The following is a 27,626-nucleotide window of genomic DNA, read 5'->3' as shown; positions in this document are numbered from 1 at the left end:
GTCGCGGGATGAAGCCGTTGATGTGATGAGCGTTGTGTCCTCCCAATGCCACCGCATACCCGCAACAATACCCATTCTGCCGGCGGCCTTGGGATGGGCAATTCATCGCATATCTTCATTAAATCATTCTGCCAAATGGAAATTTGAGCAGACTCGTACCTGATCCCACCGCAGCGATGTTTATGATGCCGTGCCGTTCGTCCCCAGAGCATTATGTGAAGGGTGCTAAACGGTCCTGTCGCGCCCCTTGGCCTCATCATTATCCTAGCGGGTGATGGCTGCCAGCTCAGCCCAACGTGGATCCTCATGTATCAAGCTCCAACTACCATCCAACACCCGAGCCGATTCAGCACTTGCCCAATTGGCAAGATAATCTGCCGCCCGATTACCACGACGTAGGACATGGGTAAGTGTTATATAATCAAGCTGCCGCAACTGTTCTGCAATATCTTGAATATTGGCAGCAACCCGCCAGCTCTTGGCGACATGATCCCATGGTTTTCCCCGTTGCAGTTTCCGGAGCATGTCAATGACGATTTGGGAATCACCTTCTACAACCAGATTACGATAGCCATTCCTCACCGCAATGCGAAGGCCATGGTAAGCCCCCCAGAGCTCCGCCTCGTTATTGGACATCTCCCCTCCCCATTCCGCATATGCCCAACGCGACCTCCCTCTGCTGTCGCGGAAAATCCCACCCCAGCCTGCCTCCCCAGGATTACCCTTGGACGCACCGTCGAAGGACAGCTTAATTTGATGATCATCTGGGAGGCGGAAGAAGTTGGGGCTCTGCATTCACTGTTTACGAATCCGATCAGTGTTTGGGTATAACATCGTAAAATCTATGTTCAATTTGAGTAATATTCGCTGCTCGTCCACATTTAATTTCCAGTCCTCCTCTTCCCAAGATTCAGAGAGGACGGTTTCCTTCAGCGACCGACATATCACCTCCCAGATGCGTGCCTCGCAGCAGCTGCGTCCCTGGAAAATTCGCCAATTACGTTCCTTCCACACCTCCCAAATGACAAAACCCAACGATAAACTCCATAGTCTCCGGATAAGTTTACTGTGGAAATGCCCCACTCCCCATTGTAAAATGGTACCCCTAATACTGTTAGGGTCCCTATTCAAATAGCCGAAGAGACTCCGAATTTCCTCCCACAGGCTTTGGATATACAAGCAGCGACTCAACAAATGCTCCTGTGTCTCGAATTCCTTATTACAGAGAGAACAGCAGGAGGGACCAATCATACCTCGTTTCTAGAGATTATCCCACGTCAAGATCCTACCGCGGCACACCAACCATGCGAAAATTGTAACCTTTGGCCACCATTTGGCGTCCCAGAGTTTTTGCCACGGCGGTGGGGCAGCCATTGCATCCTCCTTTGTTAGCCAGTAATAAGCCTCTTTCACTGTAAACATACCTTGCGATGTTTTCCCCCAGCGAAGGATATCGTTGCCTGGACGTATCCTAAGTTTCCGCGAATCTAATTCTCTGATATACATTTGTTGAATCTCCATATTTATGCGCGCATTCCATTCAGGAGGTCTCTTCCATGCACGCCATAGTTCAGTCGGCCCTGCCGGGCGCCAATAATCCTTAACATATTCTAGGCCAGCCTGCTGTGCCCCAGCTTGAAGGTCATGTATAGTGGGATGGCTCTCCAGCTTGGCCCGTTGTTGCCAAGCATCCGTCCAGAAGCGCGCTAAATTACCATCACGAACTTCCCAGAATGCAAAGTCCCGAACCAGAGTTTTGTTATTGCTTGCAAGCTCCCAAATGTGCGATCCACGTGGAGTTTCTTCTACCCGGAGGCGCCCTGCTACTGTACGTGGCATATTATATTTGTGAGTCCAGATTCTTTTCCAGATATCCATACCCCCCTGCACCCATCTCCACCATAACTTAGCCCCTAAAACCTTATTGACGAACTCCAAATCCTTGATACCTAGACCGCCCTCCTCTTTCCGTTTTATTACCTGTTGCCATGAGACCAATGTCCATTTTCGTTGCTGGTTGGGCCCCTCCCAGAGAAATTTACCAAAGATTTCCCTTAATTTACAGAAAACTCCCTTAGGAGCAGGCAGAATGGATAATGGGTAAATAGGAATGGATAACAAAACTGATTTTAAAAGGACAACTCGACTGGCAAAATTCAATATTCTGAATGACCAATTTTGTAGTCGTTTTCGAATCCTATCCACTAGAGGCTGCCAATTCCTGATACGCAATGAATTAATATCTAATTGAATGCCTAAATACCTAGTGGGTAATTCACCCTGCCGGAAGCCAAGCACACGAGTTAAATGAACCTTAACAGCTTCAGGTGTATTGAAAATAAAGGTACAAGATTTATCATTGTTGATGGCCATACCTGAGGCGGACATAAAATCCTCTAAGACTCGCTTAAAGCCCCTTACCTCTCTGAGTGATGCTTCGCCAAACAACATTAGGTCATCAACAAATTGCTGATGTGTGATGATAAGGTCAGCTCCCCATAAGCGAATGCCTTTGAGTCCTCCTATCCTGATCTCCTGCTTAATTTTCCTGCTTAATCCTTCCAGAGCCAAGATGAATAGAAAAGGCGAGAGAGGGTCCCCCTGTCTGATACCCCGTGTGGCCTTAAACGGAGCCGTAGGTATCCCATTAAGCAATATGGAGAAATTCGGAGTGGAGACGAGGTTGATAATCCAAACTATCCATCTATGGTCAAACCCATAAGCTTCTAGGACTGCTCGTAGATAATCCCAATGCAAACGATCATATGCTTTCGATAAATCCAACTTCATGAGCATCCCTGGTCGCTTCCTCTGTTTTAAAGAATGTATCACCTCCTGGGAGACCACAATTCCATCCAAAATTTGCCTGCCCTCCACAAAACCTGTCTGCTCAGGCGCAATCAAGGTGGGTAGAAGAGGTTTCAACCTTTTCGCTATCACTGTAGATATAATCTTATAAATTACATTACATAGGGCTATTGGCCTGAATCCCTGTGGTTCGTCCGATGTCGTAGTCTTTGGGATCAAAGTGAAGAAAGTTGAGTTTAGAGCTGACCATACTTGCTGTCGGATTCGTGATTCCTCCACCACTGCCAGGATGTCTGGCCCTATAAATTTCCAACTGGCCTGAAAGAATTCAATGGTATAGCCATCTGGACCCGGAGCCTTATTTTTAGGCATGTTCATCACTACTTCTTCTACCTCTTCCAGAGTAACCACCCGCATTAATGCCATATTCTGGTCTGCTGTAACAGTTCTTGGGATGTCTCGACAGATATTATTAATAGCCTCCCGGCGATCCCGCTGAGTTTCCGTGAGTACCCCCCGAAAATAATCCACTAACGTCTTTTCTATGCCGGCCTGCTTCACGTCTCGTTCCCGCAGCATTCTTGATAGAGAAAATCCTATTACGCTGCCTATGTTGAATCATGGCTTGATGAAAAAATTTTGTATTCCTCTCACCAACTCTTAACCATCGAACCCTAGATTTTTGGCGCCATAAAATCTCTTCCTGTTTGCGACGTTCCTCTAACTGGCTTATTAGACAGCCTTCCTCGCGACTGGTAGCTTCATCTCGACCTTCCAATATTATTCTTTGCTGTAAAATCTCCAGGGCACCTTCCAACCTCTGCTTAGCCTCGTGAATATTTCCAAATTCTTTGCGATTCCACTCTTTAATTTTCTGCTTGAGTTCCTTAAGCTTCAGCTGAACTGTATGCATACTTCCATTGCCGCGACTAGTGCATTGACTCCACCATAGTTCCATTTGTTGGACAAATCGGGGATCCCGTAACCAAAAAGATTCAAACCGAAAAGGTTTTCTCCCTTTGATTCTCTTTATATCTACCTCCAAACGAATGGGCCAATGATCAGAGTCGATGCTGGGGAGAATGGTGGCTTCAATGAAGACATCCCTATTTAAGATTGTCTCAGATAATAAGAAGCGATCCAGGCGAGAGGCAATTTGGTGCTGTCCTCCACGCCGGTTATTCCAGGTATGTACACCATTGATGGTATGTATGTCTACTAATCTTAACTCCCTGATCAAATCATTAAACTCCTCCATAAGTGAATCCTCTCTCCTAACCCCTCCTCGCTTTTCACCTAAATTGCGAATGAGGTTAAAGTCTCCTGCAATCATCCAAGGAATATACGGAAGAAGGTTCCTCATAGTATGGAGGTTCCGCAAGAATACCTGCCTTTCGCGATGAATATGAGGCCCATAAACCCCTGTGAACAGAATACGTTCCCCCATCCCAACTAACCGAAACACTCCTGAAATAATTCGTGGAAGAGAATACCAATGTTCGAAAATTACCTCCTCTGGGTTCCATAAAACGGCCAATCCCCCTGCTGTTGCTATTGCATCTAGAGCCATAACCTCATAGCCAAGTTTCAGTTCCTTAACAACCTCCGCCAGCTGTTGACTTTCCATTTTCGTTTCCTGAAGTACCAGAATACATGGTTTATCTCTCATGACACGTTCCTTCAAATATCGCTGCTTCCCTCGACTATTAAGTCCCCGTATATTCCAGCTTAATACTATCATTTAAAATTTCCGAGGGTTTGGGACAAATACCTCAGACAGAGGTATCACCTTTCCAGAGTTTACCAGATTCTCACCCACTGCTTGAATGGATTCATTCAATGTGCGTCGCCCTTTCTTCCGACTGAGCTTACCTAAACTATCCCCTTCCTGAGCGTCGTGTATCAACCGCAAGTCTAAACAACCAGTCGTCTTCTCCTTCTACCGTTGAAAGGTTTCCTTATATAATTGTTTCTCATTCTCTAGGATGAATCGTTCATCCAATTTTTTCCACTCAGTAAGCAACTTTTTGAGAATGGATTCTTCCTCGATACCCACTACCTTTAGAACTTCCTGCCCCTCCGAAGTTGGAGCGATAGTCTTATCATCGCGAGCTTTGTCATCGCCTTCCGGTTCCCGACTTGGACTTCGACTCTTCCGCTTGCCATCCTTTGTAATTTCCATCGGTGCACTGACGTTGCTTTCCAGGTCCTGTCCAATGAGGTTAGTGTCCTTACCCTGAATTTCTTCGGCGACATCTGTTTGGAGGATAGTAAACTGATTGTGAATTGTAAGGGGGGTATTTCGGACCGGGTTGTGGACTTTAATATTCCCAGGAGGTGGTTTCCTTTTCCGCTGCACCTCTTGAAAACCGGAGGCTTCCCCAAATTTCCTGTCACAGGGTGGAGCAGCATCAGACGTATCCTTTGTGGCCATTGGTTGATGGAGGTTAGTATTCAGCGGTTGTTCAGTACTCTGTGGGCAATCCCTGGCAAGGTGACCGTAAACATGACAGCGTCGACAGCGAAACGGGATGTGCTCATAATCAATAGGTTGCTGCCAAATTTCGTCCTGATACTCCAGCTCAATAAAGTCTGGTAAGGGAGCTGAGATGTCCATATACACACAAATTCTTGCGTAGGAGGTATATTTACCCCTCTTTGTGGTCTCAGCCACCTTAACAAATGAACCAATTGAGTTTCCAATCCCTTCTAAGATTTCTGGATCCCAAAATTCATCGGGAAGCCCAAAGAGACGAACCCAGAGAGGTGCAGCTTTGATTTGCTCAGTCTCCGAATTATACCTGTTCTCCCAATACCGTATAAACAATCCTGCATTATTCATAAAATAAGGACCCTCTTCAAACACCGCGGCCTTGTCCTGTAGATTGGCAAAAATGACTGTAAAGAACCCCTTTGCCCCTAATTTAAGATCAATGTGGCCTCGTGGTTTCCATCGCTGTTGGATCCATCGCAGGAGATCCCGTTCAGAAGGCCAATACCCGATGAATTTACAAATCAACGCATGGTCACGCATATAACAGCGATAATCCTCCAATTTGTGATTCGGAATTACATACCTGGGTTTCTTTTGGGCCCGTGGAAGGGATTTATTGACCAGCCGTGCTTGCCACTGATTCCCCAGAACTAGAGTGCCATCACCTTCGTCTAGAAGCGGACCTTTCCCTCGGCTGGTGCTGGATTGGCCCGCCGTGACATCCCGAAAGGAGGGGATTTCACCCCTCCCCTGCCGTTCAGCCATAGCAAAACTCGAAAGAGCACAAGTATTCCCTTGTGCGAATTACGTAAAAGGCAGTGTGCCTTTATGAATAAGGCGGTGTGCGTTTTCAGTTCAGAGCGAAAGATTTATAAGGCAATGAAAATATTAAACGCCGGGCCTCTTATTATTTCATTATATTCTGTATAATAGTGAATATTTTTTAAATTTGAAATATAATTTGGATAATTTTTTTTAATGGTAACATGTAGATTTGAATTTGGAGGGATAAAATATATACAATAAAATCTTATATATTAATTTGATGTTGAGCCATATTAAAATATCAAAATTAATTTATTTGCGTTCCTCTCTGAAATCAACTCTCTCAACTGTCACTCTGCGATTCCGCACCCTCTATTCTTAATGTTAGACCATAAAACTATTTTATATGGTCATATTGATAACTCCATCACGGATATCCAGGGATAAGTGGCATATCCATGCTGTTATTAACTCCCGGCATATCCATGAGGTTATTAACTTCCAAGCAGCTGTAACGGTAAATAAACCGCACAATAAGTAAAGGAGGGGAGGAGGGTTTCAATAGATCAGCGATGGCGGTGACAGAGGAGGACTTTGTAACCGACCTGTTAATAACTATGGAAGCTCCTTTTCTTGTGTATCGAACAAAGGCTCTATTTTTGCAAGGATTATCTTTGGATTGGTTCAGAAATCGTTCTAATTGATTGTGATCACTGGATCAGTAATGGCTCAGCTACTGATTCATGGAACTCTCCATGTAACGGTCTTCGAGGCAGATTCACTGAATGATCCCGGTCGAGTAACGGGAGGAACTTCCAAGTTCTTCAGAAAGGTAAAAAATGGTGTAATTTGAGTTTTAAGATATAGAACGATCGAATCCTCTGTGATTCATTTTGTCTTTTTGTCTTTTTTGATTATTGTTTGTGTCTGTGGTTACAGTTCGTTCAGGGCATTGAAGAGACTATAGAGTTTGGCAAAAGAGCTAACAGACTGTATGCGACCATCGATCTGGAGAAAGCTCTAGTGGGTTGAACTCGGTCTGGAGAAAGCTCTAGTGGGTTGAACTCCGATCATCAGTGACGAACCCAAAAACCCACGATGGTATGAGTCCTTTCACATTTACTGTGCTAACCAAGCTGGCAATGTAAGAGTTCTCTTTCATGCCCAGGGGACTGTTGAATCTCGACTGCACTTTAAATACTTGTTGGATGCTTGTATTTTCTTCCATCCTGGTTCTGATGAAGATATTTGGCAATGGCAATGGCAGATCAGGACAAGCCAGAGCCCCCATCTGATAAGCTTTGCAGGTGTCCCAAGACCCAACAGTACAAAAGCCATTCGTTCCGTCCTCACGGAACACTCACGGAACATAGGCAGACCAGACAGTTTCAATTTTTTGAACTGCAATTCCTGCGTTTGCCTAGGTCCCAAAAACAGAGTGAAGCTCTTCATGCAATCCGAATTCTGCCTTCAGCCTCCTGGTGATAGCCTCGGAGATCCCTGTTCGATTCTCTTATAGCTGGGTGCATTCCTGTCCTGTTCAATCCCTTTACAGCATATTATCAGTATCCATGGCATCTGCCTGCTAATGAGAGCTCCTATTCATTTTACATACAAGAAGAGACAGTTAAAGGAAATAATATAAATGTGATAGAGGCTCTTTGGAAAATCACAGAGGAAGGAAATGAGAAAGACCATAATCCAGGAAATTATGTCTGCTCTGGTCTATTATAACACAGATTCATGATTTAAGGTTTTCCAGGATGCATTTCTGATTTCTTTGAATAATATTTTCTGGAAAACAACTAATCCCTCCAAGGATGAAGCCATTTGAATCCATGATGCATTCCATTATGGAGGGGACAACGCATCTGAGTTGAGTACAAATTTCGAAATTTACAGACAACTAAGCTCTTGTAAAAAATTGTTTTGAATTGAGGATACATGAATAATCAGACGTTCATGGTTTTTGTATTTGCAAATAAAAGCATTGAAATGGGTCAGATTGTTATAGGCGCTATCTCCACGATTCATAGGGCAAAAATTGAAGTGGAGTCTGCACCCAGCAACTTTCGGTTTGCTGGATGTTATTGAGTTATGTAGTGAAGAACATAGTTACTGGTTGTTATTTAGTTATGTATTCATGAACGTAATTATCGGCATCTTCTTTGGTTTTAGTTTGGTGGGTAAAGGTTACCAAAAGAAAACTGTTCAATGTCTAGAATTTAATTTCATGTATTTCTTTCTTTTAATATCATAAAACGTGCAAATTAAATCTATTCAATGTATCCATGACGTCTAGATTGCGGATTACTCTAATTGTGCGTGGTTTACTTCATATTATTGTTTCATGGAGCAGGAAGTATGGCATTGGATGAGGTGGAGTAATTTTGAAACACAATTGAAACGCTATTCAAAATTGATTCCATTTCTTCCTTTGACATAGTTTCTCCTCCATGAATGATGCACTGTCGGTCAGATTGAAATTCTTCAACGCGATTATCCGTCTGCCAGTTAATTTTACAGATTCTTTATTTTTGTTTTGCAAAACATTGTAGACATCACAACAGTTTTCTTAAGGCAAAATCGACTCAAAATTTGGAAGAAGTTTTGGAGTTGTTAAAGGGCTGTCGTTAGACCACCCCTGCTCAGTTTCGAAGAGTGTTCTGTCTCAACCATAGGTTCTTTTATAGATCCGAAATGAACCTGACGTCTAAGCTGACTTTCCTTAGGACCTTCATGGAGTAAGAGGATATCTCTAAACTAATTATTACTTATGCAAGCGCATTTGGAGCTTAAATCTGCAATTTCACTTTTCAAAAGATTGGGTGTTGAGGGTCGAGTATTATCAGAGTTAGTAGCTAAACATCCTCGTATGCTCATGGCTTCAGAGGAAAAGGTAATGAAGTCATTTAGACTTGCCGAGGATTTGGGTTTCAAGCCGGGATCAAAGAAGTTTGTATTTGCGGTACATGGAACGTTTAATCTAGCGAAAGAAACCTTAGAAGAAAGATTGCAGTGTTTGAGTAGTTTAGGTTTCTCAAAGAAAGAAATTTCGCAAATGATAGATCGGGATCCGTCTATTCTATGGCTTTCAAACGAAAATTTGAAGCGTCATGTAGATTTTCTCATCAAAACTGCACTTAGTTTGGAGATGAGGGTGATTCCTCGGCATAGCTGAGTAATGGAGGCATTGAAGTTTATGCAAGCTTTGAAAACAAAAATGCATTTTATATCGATTCTTTATTTGACAGAAAAACATTTCATGGAGATATATGTGGATTCGAATGCAGAATGCTCAGTTCTGCGAGATATTTACCACCATGTGAAGGGTGGAGTGTTCAACATTGACAAGGAGACATCTAGTGAATCAGATATAGGGCCAAGGATATTCGCCACGCGCCAAGGCATGAAAGCTGGAAAGTTGAGCGTGGAGAAGGAAACGCTTATTGAATCACATGTAGGGATAAGGCTAGGTCATGGAGAGAGTCATCCTAAATGAAAATAATTTAAAAATCTGTGGCAGGCTGTTTCAGTGAACGAATGGTGAGATCACTCACACTTTCCTCAGATTCAATGGTACATCAGCAACATGGAGATCAAGCTTGTCTACACACGTCAGCATATAGTTCAGAATGAACAAGGGATAATATGGCTACTGTTTAGTGACCAGAGGACAAATATGGCTATGGCTACAGATAAGCTCTATTATAGAGAAGCAAATTTTGTAATCTATGTCTAAGTGTTTCAGAACCAAGTGCGATGTTAGGTTTTGGTGGATTACTTTTTTTTGTTTTTTTGTACAGATGATATTGCAGCTGGGAAATATTATGTTTAGTATGAGAATAGCATTTAGTATGAGAATAGCTCGGCAGAGAACTGTCAGATTCTGCAATTCTTGGTCTCTGAAATTCATGAGAAAATTTGGGGTAGATAAAAAGCTCATCATTGTAAGTTGTAGAGAAGCAAATTTTGTAATCTATGTCTAAGTGTTTCAGAACCAAGTGTGATGTTAGGTTTTGGTGGATTACTTTTTTTCTTTTTGTACAAATGATATTGGTGGATTACTTTTTTTTTTTTTGTATTTTTGTACAGATGTATGAGAATAGCTCGGCAGAGAACTGCCAGATTCTGCAATTCTTGGTCTCTGAAATTCATGAGAAAATTTGGGGTTAGATAAAAAGCTCATCATTGTAAGCTGTATCTGATCTGAACAAAATCCCTATTAAAATGAGACATGCATTGAATTTGTCAGTAAAAACATTTGCAAAGATTATGAGAGATAGATCTTTAATATTATGAGAGATAGATCTTTAATATGATTTTTCTTATTCATAGTTTTTCTTTTTTCATCAAAGAACTCTAGGAACGCTCCACTTCTGGCAATTTTAATAAGGGGACATTTTGGCTATATAATCTTTATGATTGCTCTTGCGGTATTTCAATATGATTGGTAATTTAAAAAAAAGTGTCGAGGCTTGTTGTTCAGATGGTTTCAACTAAAGAGAGTTAGCCTAGATGGGACTCTAGCTTAAATTTGTCATACCTTGTCATAACAAGGAGTGCTTTCAGAAATGTCCCACTTGATCCATTTTGGGCAGGGAAAGGATAGAAATTTGAAGAGATTGGGCAGAACTCTACTATCTATAACAGAGTTCAAGTATTACTTGGACAATCATCTGCCTTTTTAAGTTTTAGGCTATGCTGCCCTCTGCAGTTTACCAAGTTTTGCTTACTTTGTAGTTTGCAAAAGTAAACACCTCATCTTTGCAAAAGCTAACAATTCATTTCAATGAAAATGTAGTGAATTATTTGTTCTTAAAATTTTTTAGTCATGTTGTGAATGAGTAGTCCAAATGTATGATGCCTGCTTCATTTGTTTGACGAGATGGTTGATGGTCCTTACCATTACAGTGTTGATTTCTTATCTTTCAACAAATTTTGAAAGTGTGATCTAGCAATTTTAATAAGGGGACTTTTTGGCTATATAATCTTCATGACGCTCTTGTAGTATTTCATGATGCTCTTGTGGATGATAATTTATACAAGACTTGTTGTTCAGATGGTTTCAAGTTTCAACTAAAGAGAGTTAGCCTGGATTGGACTCTAGCTTAAATTGTCAATCCCTGTCATAACAAGGAATACTCTCAGAAATGCCCCACTTGATCCATTTTGGGCAGGAAAAGGATAGAAATTTGAAGAGAGTGGGCAGAACTCAACTATCTATAATGGAGTTCAAGTATTACTTGGACAATCATCTACCCTTTTTAGTTTTACTTGGACAATCATCTACCCTTTTTAGTTTTAGTCTATGTTGCCCTTACAACATTACCAAGTTTTGTTTCAGTTGTAGTAATGGAGTAGTTGCTTTGATAACATCTAGTTTCATGCTTCCATCTTAACAACCTTTTCTTTGTTGGTGGCATTATAGTTATTACGAATCTTGTCCATTACGAACAGATGACCAAAGAAGGTGCTACATGGGACACAACCATAACAATATGGAGTCTACAATAGTATTATAGGGACCTAACATATGTTAACCCTAATCATCAAATCAAAGATTAAAATTGTTAGGATGGCATTATCGTTGAAGGACAAATTTACTTTACTTGGAGTCTTTCCCCTTTAAATAGACTATATTCTTCACAAATACCATGGGTCAATACCATGGGTTGTTAAAACCTAGAGTCCAAAAACCACTAGTAATTTGACCGAGTCGAAATGTTTACCAGATGGGACATTACAACAGTCTTTCCCCTTAATTTGACCAAGTCGAAATGTTTACCAGGCGGGACATTACAACAGTGTTTCCCCTTAATTTGACCAAGTCGACATTACAACAGTCTTTCCCCTTAATTTGACCGAGTCGAAATGTTTACAGGACAGGACATTACAACATGTCTTCCATACTAGGTTGGAGAGAACCTCTTAACGCAATAAAATATTTATAAAATATTTTGATTTTGAAATGAATTATGCTTTATGGGCATGTGGTATTGATAAGCCATGGTATTGGTCCATGGTGTTGTAACAAAGCCTATTTAGAAGTTAATAATAACCATGGTAAAATGGGGGTGAATATATATGGTTAAGAATCTAGTTATATTGTAAGTGAAATGCCCCACTTGATCCATTTTGGGCAGGCAAAGGATTGAAATTTGAAGAGAGTGGGCAGAACTCAACTATCTATAACAGAGTTCAAGTATTACTTGGACAATCATCTACCCTTTTTAGTTTTAGTCTATGCTGCCCTCTTCAGTTACAACATTACCAAGTTTTGTTTCAGTTGTAGTAATGGAGTAGTTGCTTTGATAACATCTAGTTTTATGCTTCCATCTTAACAACCTTTTCTTCGTTGGTGGCATTATAATTATTACGAATCTTGTCCATTACGAACAGATGACCAAAGAAGGTATAATTTGAGGGAGAAATTTATCAGAGGTTATTGCAAAGAGGTTGTTAGAATAAAGGCTTAGGAATAAATAATACAGAGAGAACTTAAACAACATAGACTTGGCTTTGGCAGCTGACCCATTCAACCTTGAACTACAATTACAATCTCCCCAGGTCATGTCCTTGAGGTTTCTGAAGATAGAAACGTGTCGCGATTGGCTTTAGGATCCAATGGGTTGAATGGGGTAGATGCACTAATTTTATTTTTACGCCGTAAGGTGTTCCCCTCTGAAATCCACTCTCCTCTTATCTTACCTGTCAAACTATGATCCATTTGATCTGATGTTAGACGATTAAATTGTTTGCTACTGTTAAAATGTAGTTATAACTGAAACAATAACAGTCTAAACTTCATCTTTTTCTTTGACCAGCGAACCCTAAAGGTAGACAACCATGGCTTGCGTTGCAGAGTGAAGGTAGAAGGCCATGGCTTGCAACGCTTGCATTGTAGAATGAAGGTAGACGACCATGGTTGCAACGGGCTTGCGTTGCAGAATGAAGGTAGATGGTTCTCCTTGTGTGAAATAGTGTTGTGGAGAGAAAGAGGGTATATAGAGGCAAAGGCAAGCTTTCTGTTTTAGCGGGAAGATGGCTTCAAGGGAGAGAAAAGCGATGGTGGGTTTGAAGCTGCCAATCCCAGCTCAAGAAGATGCATTTTCTAAGCCTCTGAGCTCACCAAATTTAGCTAAAAAGATATTGCCAGTTTTACAGCCTTGTTAGGCCTTTGAACTTAGGGAGTTGGCATTTTGGCTCTTTTGGCAAAGGAAACTTTTATTAAAGCCGCCAAGCCTTGAACTACAAGCCTCTGAACTCAATTAGTTGGCACCTTGGCTCCTGTCATGAAGAAAAACTTAATAAAAACCTTGTTGAACCTTTGATTCACTAGTTCTCTGCTAATTCATTGAGGATTTGATCACTTATAGGGTGAATCAATCTTCATGAGAAGGAGTTGGTTGGTTGCTAGGATTCCTTGGTTCACTGATGATCAATTCATGTCAGTAAGATTTTGAGATTTACATGGTTCTCTGCACATTGGAAGAAGGTTAAATCCTCTACCTAAAATGCTTCATACTAATCACATAAACCTTGTCTCCATGGCTCAAAAATGAAGCAAAAGGAAACTTGTCAAACTATTTTAAATTAATTGAAATGGAGACCAACAAACTCCCTTGGTTTTTTGGCTTCATAAAACCATAACCCACTCTCATGAACTCAGATTTACAAATTGTCTGTTGCACAATGTAGAGGACACAAAGATCTTTCAAATGAGTGGTTGGACAACACATTTTGTGTTCAAATTGACAAGTTTCGTAATGTGGAATGTTGAAATTTCCTAGTTGATGGGATTTTTTTTAATGTGCATTTTTGTACCTATGAGCCTTGAATTGAATTATGTTAGTTGCATTGAGTTTATACACTTCAAAAACATCTACGAAACCTCTTCTAGAATTCCCAAACTCATTTAAGTGGATGTCAAAATATGTGCAAAAAAAAGTTTGGTGCTCAGTTAGAGTGCTGCTTCACTTGAATCAAAATTGTCTTTGTGGGAATGCCTTTTATGCTATATGGTTTTTAATCTAGGTAATTGATGTTACTGAGATCCTCACACATGAAACTAATTTTAAATAGTGAATGTGGCCTCTGGTGATCTGAAATGGGGCACTAAAAGCTTCTTGTCAGCTTACAAGAACCTCTCCCACTCCAAAGCTTAAACAATTTCCAAGATCTATGCTTATGATTGATAATTTGCAGAAATAAGCACTTGAAATAGGTGTATGCTTGTGTTTGCCTTTAACTGCTTAATTGCCTTAAGTTTATTTGCTTAAACTGATATATAAACACACATAACAGTAAAATGCAGCAAATAAACAAACACATAAGACAACAATATAATATGGAGTTCACCCTGATATCTTGGGCTACGTCTCCTTGAGCTCTAATCAACTCGACTAGGCTCTTTGGGATTATGGTAATGCTTCTTTTACAAGTTCCACACTCAACTCCATAGGTTTACAACTGTACCTATGGGCTTAGAATACCATCTTACCCCTGGCTATCCTTACTCTGTAGACAGATCTAGGCTTCTCTGGACTAGACTCCTTCAATTAGTGCTTTGAGCTATCTTGAGCTCTAGCTTGCACCAACTCCCTCAGAATTTTGTTAACTGTCTCTGGAACTCCTTCTTCTGTCTTCAACACACATCAGACATCAGCAATAGCTTGATCATTTTGATCTCTTTGATGTTCTGAACTTCACTGCAGCTTCATGGCTTGTAGAAGTCCATTGAGCCATTTGGCTCTGCCTCCAACCTCTGGTGGCTATGCCTCTGTCAGCGCTCTGGCTCTACCTTCCAACCTCTGGTGGCTATGTCGAGCTAACCTGAGCCTCTTCTTCACTCGGCAGTCTGACTCCTCTGGCATCCGCGCATCCCCGTTAACTGTGCTTTCTGTGTGTTTATAACACATTTGTTTACAGTCGCCTCAAGCGTGGAAAACAGACTGTTTCATCAAAAGAGTCAGTTCACAATTGAAATGAACCAGCGGGCACGGGCAACCCGGTCTTTTGGCCTTCCCCCTGCAGAAATCCCGAAATAGGCATATAACAGAAATACACAGGAAACTCATGAAAACACCATCATGAGCATTACAGTCGGAACTCAAATAGAATTCAGTCGCATCTATAATCCTCTCGGGTCCGTCCTTTTATCACCTATCGCAAGTCGCATTACGTAAGGCCAAAAACCCAATTACACGGGAATACAAAGAAAATCCCGTAAATCCAGATTTCAAATTATATGAAATCGCGCTTATAATCCCATCGGGTCCGCCTTTGGTCGTAATATCGCAATCGCACAGGCGGGAGGTCAAAAACATCAATACACGAGAATACATAGAAAATCCGCAAATCCAGATTTCAAATATTATTCAATCGCATTCATAAACCTCATCGGGTCTGTACCTTGATCGCTAATTGCAATCGCGTCTCGCATATGTCAACGACCCTTTATATTTGGGATTCACCGATCGCCGATCACTGATCCAATCACAACCATTGATCCCTTTTATTTATCCGACGGCTACGATGGAAGCGCTCGTTGCAAGTCTTTAAGCTATGGGTCCTGGTTCTTCTCCCTCGGTTCATTGCGATGCAACTTAATCTGGTCCATCGATTTACCTTTTAATCCAACGGTTCGCGCTAAACCCAAAACATCAAGCAGTCTTCTCAATCTCCACCGTTGATCTGCGATCTCCAATCCAACGGCTGTCAGCCATTTCAGATGGCCCACTTGCACGGAGATTACCCGACCGAAAAAACGGTTTTTTCTCTCCTGCAATGTGCTACGTGTCAGCCAGTGTATGGAATCGGGCAGAGCCTCTCCAATACTGCTTACCGCCTGAAGCTTGCCCGAAATACCATTTACCACGGAACTCAATTCCTTCGTTGTTTTGTTCAATAATCCTTCGGGTCCGCTAAAAGCCTTCACGCCTGTGTTAAGGCCTTCCCTTTGGCACATTTGCGATGCGATATAATATTGCCTGATTTCCTTTTTGACCAATCAAATAGGGCCACGTGGCCCAATCCCGGCCTGCCATGTGTCAGTTGTGGATTGGCTCGTGAGCCTATACCAAAAATCAACATTTTCAATATAGTTTGAAGATTAATGAAATTGTCTCCTTTTCTAAGGACATTGGACAATTTTCATCTTACAATAACTCCTTCATCCGAAGTTCGTTTTGGTCCATTCAAATTGCAATAGATTCGGAATGAAGAGATCTATGCAATGGGACTATTTTCAGAAGCATCCTTTGACTTTCATTTTTGAGTAAAAAGTCATCTAGGATCATTTTCTAATCACGCCTTCCCACTAAAAAGCTTTTGGACTCCAAAAGACTGATAAACTGATCTGAACATTAAATGAGAGTACCTCACCCTCTTCTTTCAGCCTCCATACACTTGCCTTGCATAGTTCCTCTGAACCAAAGCCTTTGAACACTTCCTTCCTGGATGTGCTTGTCCTCCTGGGAAGAACTGTCTTCCTCCTTGACTTCATGTAGAACTCCTGCTGAGAAGGTTACAGAAGGTAGTTTAAACCTTTCTTCCTTGATCATTGATACAAGGTGGCTCAAACAAATGTGAAGTTACATCTTCTTCACAAAATTTTACATTTGTACCTATTTGACATATTGTCAACAACAACTTTTAACAACAACAGAATTACAGACAACAATCGGATGGCCTAAACTCTTGCTTCATCGAAAGAAACAAATTTCCCATCTTGTGAACACCTCCATGTCTTTACATCTGCATACAAATGATTGATTAAATAACAAGCCAACAAAACATGCCTTTAAAACAATTGACCCTTCAAGTCAAGGATGTAGAAAAAGGAATTCTACAGTTCTTTTTCAAAGATGAAACACTTCATCATCATCTCCATCTTAGAGACCAAATCAACTTTTCCCAAGTCAATATTACATGCATGTTTAAAATAAAGTAATCAACCCTTCAAGTTAATCACACATACATGTTCAAATACAAGGAAATCATCAACATCCCTGTGTTCATGCATATCAAGCTTATGCATGCATTTCATCCTTCAACTTTCGCTTAAGTACATTGTACTTTCGAAGCTGAAATGAATATAATGTTGCAGCAATAAAGTGAGTCTCTTACTCAACTTTTCCATTCACCTTCTTGGTAAAACCTTGCAACTTGCATTCTATTAACAAAGAAATGCATTCTATTGATTTGATGCATTTTCAAAAGACATGCAACCTTAATTGGATAAGAACTCTAACCATTTCTTACCAATCCATTTCAAAGGTCCTTCCTTTGTCTGCACATCAACATTAACATGTAGATCATCTTGAAACACATCATTCATGGAAACTTATTTTCCATTTCTGCCATTTTCTCTTTCCACCTTCAACTTTTCTGGAAGCATTGTTAATTTCAGAGTCCAACATTTTGCAGCAACATGTCCTTGCTTATGGCAGTAAGTGCAATGCATGTGCACCTTCTTGACAGCATGATTTGCCTTGTCCAATGGACCTTTGGCTTCTTGCTTCCTCTCCTTCAAAAGTTTCCTGTATGTGGCCATTCTCTTCCAACATCTAAAAACATTATGGTTATCCAAACCACAAAAGGAACATGCAATTCTTTTCCCATGCTTATATGGAAATTTACCATGCTTTACATAATCAAAAGGAATATGGCTAGAACCAGATTTATACATTTCTTTTTCACCTTTATTACCTTCATGAGGAGGTGAATCAAATGAAGAAGTAGCTCCCTTTGGAACACCATCAACCTCTTCAATGGTTTCAGAGTTTCCACAACTCTCTGGTTCAAGTGTATGCTTATGAACACCTTCTTCCTGAAAATGATGTTTCAAGCTATTGCATTCCCCAAGAATACAATCTTTACACTCTTGAGGTAGAAGACTTGAAATGAAACTCCTTCTTGGAACTGTTTCAATTGTCTTCATGGTAGCTTTGGAACTTTATCCATAAGATTGTCCATAGCCAAGACCCAAATACTTAGGCCTTTCCTCAACCATTATTGGCTCAACAATACCTTGTGCATGTTTGCCCAAGCCTTTTCCTTCATAGCCCATCTTGGACATTAACTTGGAACCTATGCCTCTGGTATGTTTTTCAAAAGAACCAATATAAACATTCTTAGAGGAAATTGAAGACAAACTGGAATTATTTACCTCTTCTTCAAGCTGATACTTGACCAAGGCTTCCTTGGTAACAAAGAGTTGTGTTTCCAACTCATGCATCCTTTCCAGGTTCATATTTGCAATATGAAGTTGTCTCTCCATTTCCTGCAATTTGTCAAAAAGCAACTGCTTCTCTTCCTTCATGGAATTCATCTACTCTCGAAGTATGCTGCTCTTCCTTCCATCCTCATACATTTCTCTCACCATACCCATCATGATGAACAAGTCTTGCTTCATGTCTTCATCAAAGAATCTTGTGATGAAGGAGGAATTTGAGGATTCACTTGTAGAAGTTGTCATTATGCAAATGAACAAAAGAACTTCAACAAGATTAACAAAGAGCTTATTCAAGCAACCTTTTGCAACAAACCTCTTGTGCTTCAAGGATTGCCTTGAGGTCCTTTGGGATAAGAAGTATGCCTTCAACCCTTCTTCCTTCTTGTCCTCTCCTAGACTTAGCTATCAATAGCTTTCACCTCTGCAAACTCACACAACAGTCAGTTTACAAACAATCAAACAATGAAATTCTTTCTACTGTTTGAACACCTTTCAAGTCAAACAAGCATATAGATTGCTCTGTCAATCAAGCATTCTGATCTGATACCACTTGCTCCATGCTACCACCTGCTCTGGTATAACTTAAGCTTTGATATCACCTTCTTTGAAGGTGGGGTTAATCAACCTGATGCTCTGATACCACCTGATCTGAAATGGGGCACTAAAAGCTTCTTGTCAGCTTACAAGAACCTCTCCCACTCCAAAGCTTAAACAATTTCCAAGATCTATGCTTATGATTGATAATTTACGAAAATAAGCACTTGAAATAGGTGTATGCTTGTGTTTGCCTTTAGCTGCTTAATTTCCTTAAGTTTATTTGCTTAAACTGATATATAAACACACATAATAGTAAAATGCAGCAAATAAACAAACACATAAGACAACAATATAATATGGAGTTCACCCTGATATCTTGGGCTACGTCTCCTTGAGCTCTAATCAACTCGACTAGGCTCTTTGGGATTATGGTAATGCTTCTTTTACAAGTTCCACACTCAACTCCATAGGTTTACAACTGTACCTATGGGCTTAGAATACCATATTACCCCTAGTTGTTCTTACTTTGCAGACAGATCTAGGTTTCTCTGGACTAGACTCCTTCAATTAGTGCTCTGAGCTATTTTGAGCTCCAGCTTGCACCAACTCCCTTAGAATTCTATTAACTATCTCTGGAACTCCTCCTTCTGTCTTCAGCACACATCGGACATCAGCAATAGCTTGATCATTTCGATCTCTTTGTTGTTCTAAACTTCACTGCAGCTTCATGGCTTGTAGAAGTCCATTGAGCCCTCTAGCTCTGCGGCTCTGCCTCCAACCTCTGGTGGCTATGCCTCTATCAACGCTCTGGCTCTACCTTCCAACCTCTGGTGGCTATGTCGAGCTTCCCCTTCACTCGGCAGTCTGACTCCTCTGGCATCCTCGCATCCCCGTTAACTGTGCTTTCTGTGTGTTTATAACACATTTGTTTACAGTTGCCTCAAGCGTGGAAAACAGACTGTTTCATCAAAAGAGTTAGTTCAGAATTGAAATGAACCGGTGGGCACGGGCAACCCGGTCGTTTGGCCTTCCCCCTACAGAAATCCCAAAATAGGCATATAACGGAAATACACAGGAAACTCATGAAAACACCATCATGAGCATTACAGCCAGAACTCAAATAGAATTCAGTCACATCTATAACCCTCTCGGGTCCATCCTTTTATCGCCTATCGCAAGTCGCATTGCGTAAGGCCAAAAACCCAATTACACGAGAATACAAAGAAAATCCCATAAATCCGGATTTCAAATTATATGAAATCGCGCTTATAATCCCATTAAGTCCGCCTTTGGTCGTAATATTTCAATTGCACAGGCGGGAGGTCAAAAACATCAATACACGAGAATACATAGAAAATCTGCAAATCCAGATTTCAAATATTATTCAATCGCGTTCATAAACCTCATCGGGTTCGTGCCTTGATCGCTAATCGCAATCGCGTCTCGCATATGTCAACGACCCTTTATATTTGGGATTCACCAACCACCGATCGCCGATCGCCGATCCAATCACAACCGTTGATCCCTTTTATCCATCTGACGGCTATGATGGAAGCGCTCGTCGCAAGTCTTTAAGCTATGGGTCTCGGTTCTTCTCCCTTGGTTCATTGCGATGCGACTTAATCTGGTCCGTCGATTTACCTTTTAATCTGACGGTTCGCACTAAACCCAAAACATCAAGCAGTACGCTCAATCTCCACCATTGATCTGCGATCTCCAATCCAACGGTTGTCAGCCATTTTGGTGGCCCAATTGCACGGAGATTACCCGCCCGAAAAAGCGGTTTTCTCTCTCCTGTGATGTGTTACGTGTCGGCCAGTGTATAGAATCAAGCGGAGCCTCTCTAATACTGCTTACTGCCTGAAGCTTGCCGGAAATACCGTTTACCATGGAACTCAATTCCTTCGTTGTTTTGTTCAATAATCCTTCAGGTTCGTTGAAAGCCTTCACGCCTGTGTTAAGGCCTTCCCTTTGGCACATTTGCGATGTGATATAATATTGCCTGATTTCCTTTTTGACCAATCAAACAGGGCCACGTGGCCCAATCCCAGCCTACCATGTGTCAGTTGTGGATTGGCCCATGAGCCTATACCAAAAATCAACATTTTCAATATAGTTTGAAGATTAATGAAATTGCCTCCTTTTCTAAGGACATTGGACAATTTTCATTTTACAATAACTCCTTCATCTAGAGTCCGTTTTGGTCCATTCAAATTGCAGTAGATTCAGAATGAAGAGATCTATGCAATGGGACTATTTTCAGAAGCATCCTTTGACTTTCATTTTTGAGTAAAAAGTCATCTAGGATCATTTTCTGATCATTTGGACACCAAATGCACTGAAGGAAAACACATTAAAACTCATCGCCTTACTTCAAAAACTTCAAAACTTACTATGGTTGGATTTATTGGCATCATAATCTCAGTTTTTGGAGGACCTACAAATTTTGTTTGCTAATTGGAATTCAATTAATTCATTACAGGTAAAATTGCACTGTCTAAGGTATATGCCAAAGAAAAACAAATCTCCCAACCCAACGATTTGTCTTTTAGAGAATGAATGTGACTGAAAATAACCTTTTTTGATGCTTTCTCAATCTATTTTCAGTAAATTTTTCCCAATTCAAATGTTAGAGGGTGAATAATTGGTTTTGAGAGGCAAACACACCTTTGAGCTCACCAAATTTAGCTAAAACGATATTTCCGGTTTTACAGCCTTGTTAGGCCTTTGAACTTGGGGAGTTGGCATTTTGGCTCTTTTGGCAAAGGGAACTTTTATTAAAGCCACCAAGCCTTGAACTACAAGCCTCTGAACTCAATTAGTTGGCACCTTGGCTCGTGTCATGAAGAAAAACTTAATAAAAACCTTGCTAAACCTTGATTCACTAGTTCTCTGCTATTCATTGAGGATTTGATCACTTGTAGGGTGAATCAATCTTCATGAGGAGTTGGGTGGTTACCAAGATTCCTTGGTTCAGTGATGATCATTGCATGTCAGTAAGATTTTGAGATTTACATGGTTCTCTGCACATTGGAACAAGGTTAAATCCTCTACCTGAAATGCTTCATACTAATCATGTAAACCTTGTCTCCATGGCTCAAAAATGAAGCAAAAGGAAAGTTGTCAAACTATTTTAAATTAACTGAAATGGAAACCAACAAACTCCCTTGTTTTTTGGCTTCATAAAACCATAACCCACTCTCATGAACTCAGATTTACAAATTGTCTGTTGCACAATGTAGAGGACACAAAGATCTTTCAAATGAGTGGTTGGACAACACATTTTGTGTTCGAATTGACAAGTTTCGTAATGTGGAAAGTTGGAATTGCCTAGTTGATGGGAATTTAAGTTAATATTTTGGGAGATTGCTTGGTTAAAAGAAACACAGGAAGCTCCATATATAGCACTGAGAAATGTTTTTCTACGGTGAACGGTATTAATCACTATCAATGTGTGCATAGAGAGAGAAAAATATCCATACTCATTTCATAATTGTGATACTCTTTCAGGGTTAGTGTGGCTCAATAAGTTGAAATATAAATCAAAGTTGCACGAGGTAACCACAAGAGAACTGCAAACAAGTAGAATGGAATTGAACAATTCTTCATATTTTCAATATTTGTTTTTGTGGAGTGGTTCACAATATGGTCATCTATGTTATACTTTATTTGAAGGTGTCTGGTCTGTGGTTGTAGAAGGTGAAATTTAGATCTTTGACAACTTTGAGAAGATATCTCCATAAATTAATGCTAATTTATTATTAAAGTGAGTGCCTTAATAAGTTAAGAACTCCTTTGTGACTATGGTTGGTCATCTATGTTATACTTTATTTGAAGGTGTCCGTTACTGGTCTGTGGTTGTAGAAGGTGAAATTGAGATCTTTGACAACTTTGCGAAAATATCTCCATAAATTAATGCTAATTTGTTATTAAAGTGAGTGCCTTAATAAGTTAAGAACTCCTATGTGACTATGGTTGGTCATCTATGTTATAATTTATTATAAGGTGTCTGTTACTGCTCTGTGGTTGTAGTAGAAGGTGAAATTGAGATCTTTGGCAACTTTGAGAAAATATCTCCATAAATTAATGCTAATTTGTTATTAAAGTGAGTGCCTTAATAAGTTAAGAACTCCTTTGTGACTATGGTTGTCAGATTCCAGTAAGTTTTAGTAGAATGAAATGTTCATATTCAATGATTCTTTCTATGTCACAATGCTTCTTGAATTTATGCCTTAGTAGAATGAAATGTTCATATTCAATGATTCTTTATATGTCACAATGCTTTTTGAATTTATGCCTTATGACGTTTCCTTTGCAACATCTGGTGCAACTGTTAGTTATTATTATTCCAAAAAAATAGACTATAAACCACAATATCATCAATTTAATAGGCATTTATTAATTTTAATTAATATCATATGTGTACAAAGGATGGAATTTTTGTTCAAAATAATGGGTATTTTATTTATTAATTTTAATTAATATCGTATATGTAGAAAGGATGGAATTTTTGTTCATATTTTGTATAATAGTGAATATATTTTAAATTCTAAGTATAATTTGAATAATTTTTTTGTTAATAAAATTTCTTTCTTTCTAGTAAGATATAGATTTGAATTTGGAGGGGTAGAATGTAATTGGCAAACCGCTTGACAAAAACATAAAATAAACTTGTATATATATTCAAAGTACCAACTTGATTTCTGTATCTCTGTCCCCAGTAATTGTTGGTTGTAATTTCTTTATAATTTTGAAGTGCCAAGTAAACAACTAAGGTTGCTATTAAACATAATAAATACAAATATATTTTTTTGTTACTGTGTTAATTTAGAGAGGTGTGACAAGTGGTATCAGAGCTGAAGGGATGCAATAACACAATAATTAATCAAATTATAATATGCCACTATTAATAGTGAAGAAGTCATGCCCCAACAAATCAGAATATGAGTACAGGAATAGATTAAGGAAAGCGACATTTCCTAGATTGAAGATATGTTGAAAATGAAGGTGGGATTGTTGTATGTGAGATTAGGATTTTCTGTAATATGATTCTGTTATGCTCTTAACCTGCAAGACGATACTAGAATACCAAATATGCGAAGAAATATACCCAGAACATAGACAGTGAGAAATAACAACAAGTATTTTATTATTCAGAAAGCAATGTTCACTTGCCTCTTCGAGGGGGCAACCTCCAATAGAGCAGAGCTAGATTACAAAATAAGACACGATGCTCCTCCCTTTATATAGGATTCATACATGCAATACCATGGTTCTTATTAATACCATCTATCTAATACCATGGCCCATTTGCAACTAATTGTGGTCCCTTCATTAAATGAGGGTTAACCCATTACAATTATTAATATGGGCTTTATTGACTCTTTACTTAATTATAACTATGACTCGATCCTATTACATAAATAAGGGGGTTAGGGTGGGACCCTAACATGCCCTCCCCCATAAGAATAGCCTTGTCCTCAAGGCTGAAGTTGCGGAAATTGCTGAAGAATAGTGGCTAGTTCCCAGGTTGCATCTTCCGGAGAGTTGTCTTTCCACTTGATGAGGACTTCCTTGATCATGCGGCCATGCAGGTGCCTTTCTCGTGTATCAAGAACCTATTCAGGTTGGAGCCAGATTGACTTTTCTTCATCCAGTTCAGGTAGATTGGTTTGAAGTCTACAATTGTTCCCAATCACTTTCTTGAGGCATGAGACATGGAAAACAGGATGGATTTTTGCAGTGGGTGGCAAAGCTAGCTTGTGGGCAACTTCTCCAATGCACTGAAGTACTTGATACGGTCCGTAGAATTTTGGAGATAGTTTCTGAAAACCCTTGTCTTTGAGTGATGTTTGCTTATATGGTTGCAACCTCAAAAATACCTAATCCCCTTCTTGAAATTGGCGTTCTGAGCGATGTTGATCTACCTGTTGCTTCATGCAGTTTTGAGCTTGATGAAGATTCTCTCTAAGGTGAGCCAGCATGGTTGTGCGGTTCTGTAGGAGTTGATCCACTGCTTGTACCTTCGAGCATCCCTTGATATAAGAAGTAGGGGAAGGAGGGAGTTGACCATAAACTGCTTCATATGGAGTCATTTTGGTGGTGGCATGATAGTTGGTGTTATACCACCATTCAGCTAGAGGTAACCACTGTACCCAGAGATGTTGCTTTTCTGAAGTGAAACACCTAAGGTATGTTTCCAAACATTTGTTGACTTCTTCAGTTTGACCATCAGTGAGTGGATGATAGGAAGTACTGAGTTGTAGTTGGGTACCTTGTAGCTGGAAGAGTTCCTGCCAAAAGTTACTGGTGAAGGCCGGGTCACGATCAGACACAATGGAAGTGGGCATGCCATGCAATTTGAAGATCTGATCCATGAAAGATTGAGTGACCAAAGTCGGTGTAAAAGGGTGGGGTAGGGCACAAAAATGAGCATACTTAGAAAGTTTGTCCACAACCACCATGATGATTGACTTGTTTCTTGACTTTGGAACACCCGTAATGAAATCCATAGAAACCTCCGTCCAGATTGAGGCCAGGATGGGCAATGGTTGTAATGTGCCTAGGGATTTGACTATTTCTCCTTTGTGGCGTTGATAGACGTCGCATTCAGCTACAAAAGTAAGAATGTCCTTTTTAATGCCTGTCCAAAAAAAAGATCTTCGAGTGTGAGCATACGTCTTCTGAAAGCATGAATGTCCTGCAGTGGGAGATGATGCAGCTTTTGAGGGTCGATGTTGGTGATATTACGACTCTGTCCTTGTAGCGAAGAATCTCATCCTACCACGAGTATCCGCTGTGGAATTTGGATCTGCCTGCAATTGATTAATGAGTTGGGAGAGCCAAGGATGTGAAAACCATTCCTTGCGGGCCTCTTCAATCCATTCTGGAATGGGAAGGGAAATTGCGAGCAGGGTACTTTCCTCCTCAAATTGGCATGATAACGCATCTGCTACAATATTTTCGCGCCCTTTCTTGTAAATTATCTTATAATCATATCCCAACATTTTGGCGAGCCATTTATTTTGTTGTGGTGAGGATAAGCGTTGCTCCAAAAAATATCTAAGGCTTTGATGGTTGGTGCGGATTTGGAAACGTCGCCCCACTAAGTATGGTCGCCAGGTATCTACTGCATGTAAGATGGCCATCATCTCCTTCTCATAGGTAGATTGTCCCAAATTCTTCCCACTTAGTTGTTGGCTCGTGAAGGCCAAGGGTCGACCTTCCTGCATTAAGACTGCCCTAATACCTGTACCCAAAGCATCACATTCAATCACAAAAAAATTGGTGAAGTCGGGTAGTGCTAAGACTGGAGTGGAACACATGGCATGTTTGAGAGATGTAAAGGCCTGTTGTGCTTCATCATTCTAGAGGAATGAATTTTTCTTGAGGAGTTGAGTGAGGGGCCTAGCAATGCGGCCATAACTGCGGACAAATTTGCGATAGTAGCCTGTGAGACCCAAAAATCATCTCAGGCTCTTCAATGTCTTAGGTTGAGGCCAACCCTGCATGGCCTGGATCTTTCTAGGGTCCACCCTAACACCTTCATGCCCCACAACGTGGCCCAAATACTCAACTTCTTCCATGCCAAAAGAACACTTGGACATCTTGACAAATAATTTATGCTTACGGAGCAGTTGCAAGAGCAGATCTACACGCTGAAGATGTGCGGCCCAGGTGCGACTGTAGATGAGGATGTCATCAAAGAAAACAAGGACAAATTTTCTTAGATATGGTTTGAGCAGGTGGTTCATAAGGCTCTGAAAAGTGGACGGGGCATTACAAATATCAAATGGCATGACTAGGAACTCATAATGGCCTTCATGAGTTTGGAAAGTAGTTTTTGGGATGTTTACTTCTTTCATACGGATTTGGTGGTAGCCAGAGCGAAGATCAAGCTTAGTAAAGAATTGAGCCCCATTTAGTTCATCCAACAAATCATCAACAACCGGGATGGGAAATTTATCTTTGACTGTCAACTTATTAAGGGCCCTAAAGTCTGGACACATATGCCATTCCCCATCTTTCTTGAGCACCATGACCACCGGTGATGAATAAGGACTAATGCTGAGACGAATGACGCCTGCTTCCAAGAGTTCCTTGATTATTTTTTCTATTTCATTATTTTTGGCAAACGGGTATCTATATGGGCACACATTTGGTGGTTGGGCCCTTGGGACCAAAGTAATGCTATGATCATGTTCCCCTCTCGAGGGTGGTAGCTCATGAGGCTTGTTAAAGACTGGCAGATGGTTGTTTAAGATCTATTGTATCTCAGGATGAATATGAACAGGCTTGGGTTCGCAGGCCTGGATGGCATTAAATTGAGCTATGACTCCATGGTGGCCCTTTTTTAACAATTTTTCCATCTGATGTGAGCTGATGATAGAGGGAGCTCCCGCCTGGAGTCCGCGGAGGGTATGTGTGTGGTTGTTCTGCTTAAAGCTCATATATAACTCTTGGAAATCCATTGTGATTGGGCCAAGTGTGCGAAGCCATTCAGCACCGAGGACAATGTCGCACCCTCCCATGTGTATGGCAAACATGTGGGTCTTTAATTGATAATCCCCTATTTGAAGTTTGACATTTTCACAGCGGCCTTCACATTTCATTGTTCCCCCATCAGCAATTTGGACCTGGAAGTTAGAAACCGCTCAGACAAAACAATACACTGCTTCCACGACTCTTTGATGGATAAAATTATGTGTACTTCCACTATCAATCAAGACTACTACTAGTCGATGCTTAATAAAACCTCTGATTTTGAGAGTTTGAGGCGAAGAA

The 27,626-nt window shown here is 40.5% G+C and overlaps 2 protein-coding genes across 4 annotated transcripts; one reads left to right on the top strand and one right to left on the bottom strand.

The window, feature by feature from the left end:
* Nucleotides 1–3,280: 3,280 nt before the first annotated feature.
* LOC149208434 (uncharacterized) lies at nucleotides 3,281–6,067 on the bottom strand. The gene is made up of 3 exons (XM_089398342.1): nucleotides 4,868–6,067; nucleotides 4,580–4,747; nucleotides 3,281–4,444 (listed from the first exon to the last, which is right to left on the bottom strand). Exons 1-3 carry the CDS (start codon nucleotides 6,065–6,067, stop codon nucleotides 3,281–3,283), a joined length of 2,532 nt encoding a protein of 843 aa, XP_089254468.1.
* Nucleotides 6,068–6,181: 114 nt separating this feature from the next.
* On the top strand, nucleotides 6,182–8,244 carry LOC149208433 (phospholipase D alpha 1-like). 3 transcript variants are annotated; one of them, XM_089396044.1, is made up of 4 exons: nucleotides 6,182–6,899; nucleotides 7,007–7,103; nucleotides 7,135–7,168; nucleotides 7,335–8,244. In XM_089396044.1, the coding sequence occupies exons 1-2, from the start codon at nucleotides 6,792–6,794 to the stop codon at nucleotides 7,097–7,099; spliced, it is 201 nt and encodes a 66-aa protein (XP_089252170.1). In that variant the 5' UTR covers nucleotides 6,182–6,791; the 3' UTR covers nucleotides 7,100–7,103; nucleotides 7,135–7,168; nucleotides 7,335–8,244. The 3 variants fall into 3 exon arrangements, with proteins under 3 accessions (XP_089252170.1, XP_089252171.1, XP_089252169.1); XM_089396045.1 differs by having other exon boundaries at nucleotides 7,016–8,244; XM_089396043.1 differs by having other exon boundaries at nucleotides 7,007–8,244.
* The last annotated feature ends 19,382 nt before the right edge of the window (nucleotides 8,245–27,626 follow it).

The sequence above is a fragment of the Pinus tabuliformis genome, chromosome 1_2, assembly GCF_031772625.1.
Source record: "Pinus tabuliformis cultivar Carrire ecotype Pingquan chromosome 1_2, CPIR1, whole genome shotgun sequence".
NCBI classification, from domain to species: domain Eukaryota; kingdom Viridiplantae; phylum Streptophyta; class Pinopsida; order Pinales; family Pinaceae; genus Pinus; species Pinus tabuliformis.
The sequence above is the reverse complement of the archived record's forward strand: the minus strand, read 5'-3'. Positions and strand labels throughout refer to the sequence as shown.

Excerpts from the sequence above, each read along its gene's own strand:
- LOC149208434 (XM_089398342.1), bottom strand. The coding sequence starts at position 6,067 with ATGGCTGAACGGCAGGGGAGGGGTGAAATCCCCTCCTTTCGGGATGTC. Across the intron at positions 4,748-4,867 it reads AGGGGCAGGAAGTTCTAAAG|AAGGAGAAGACGACTGGTTG; the intron begins GTAGTGGGTATC and ends TTTCAACGGTAG. Across the intron at positions 4,445-4,579 it reads AGGTGATACCTCTGTCTGAG|GAAACGAAAATGGAAAGTCA; the intron begins GTATTTGTCCCA and ends CTGGTACTTCAG.
- LOC149208433 (XM_089396044.1), top strand. The coding sequence starts at position 6,792 with ATGGCTCAGCTACTGATTCATGGAACTCTCCATGTAACGGTCTTCGAG. Across the intron at positions 6,900-7,006 it reads CTTCCAAGTTCTTCAGAAAG|TTCGTTCAGGGCATTGAAGA; the intron begins GTAAAAAATGGT and ends CTGTGGTTACAG.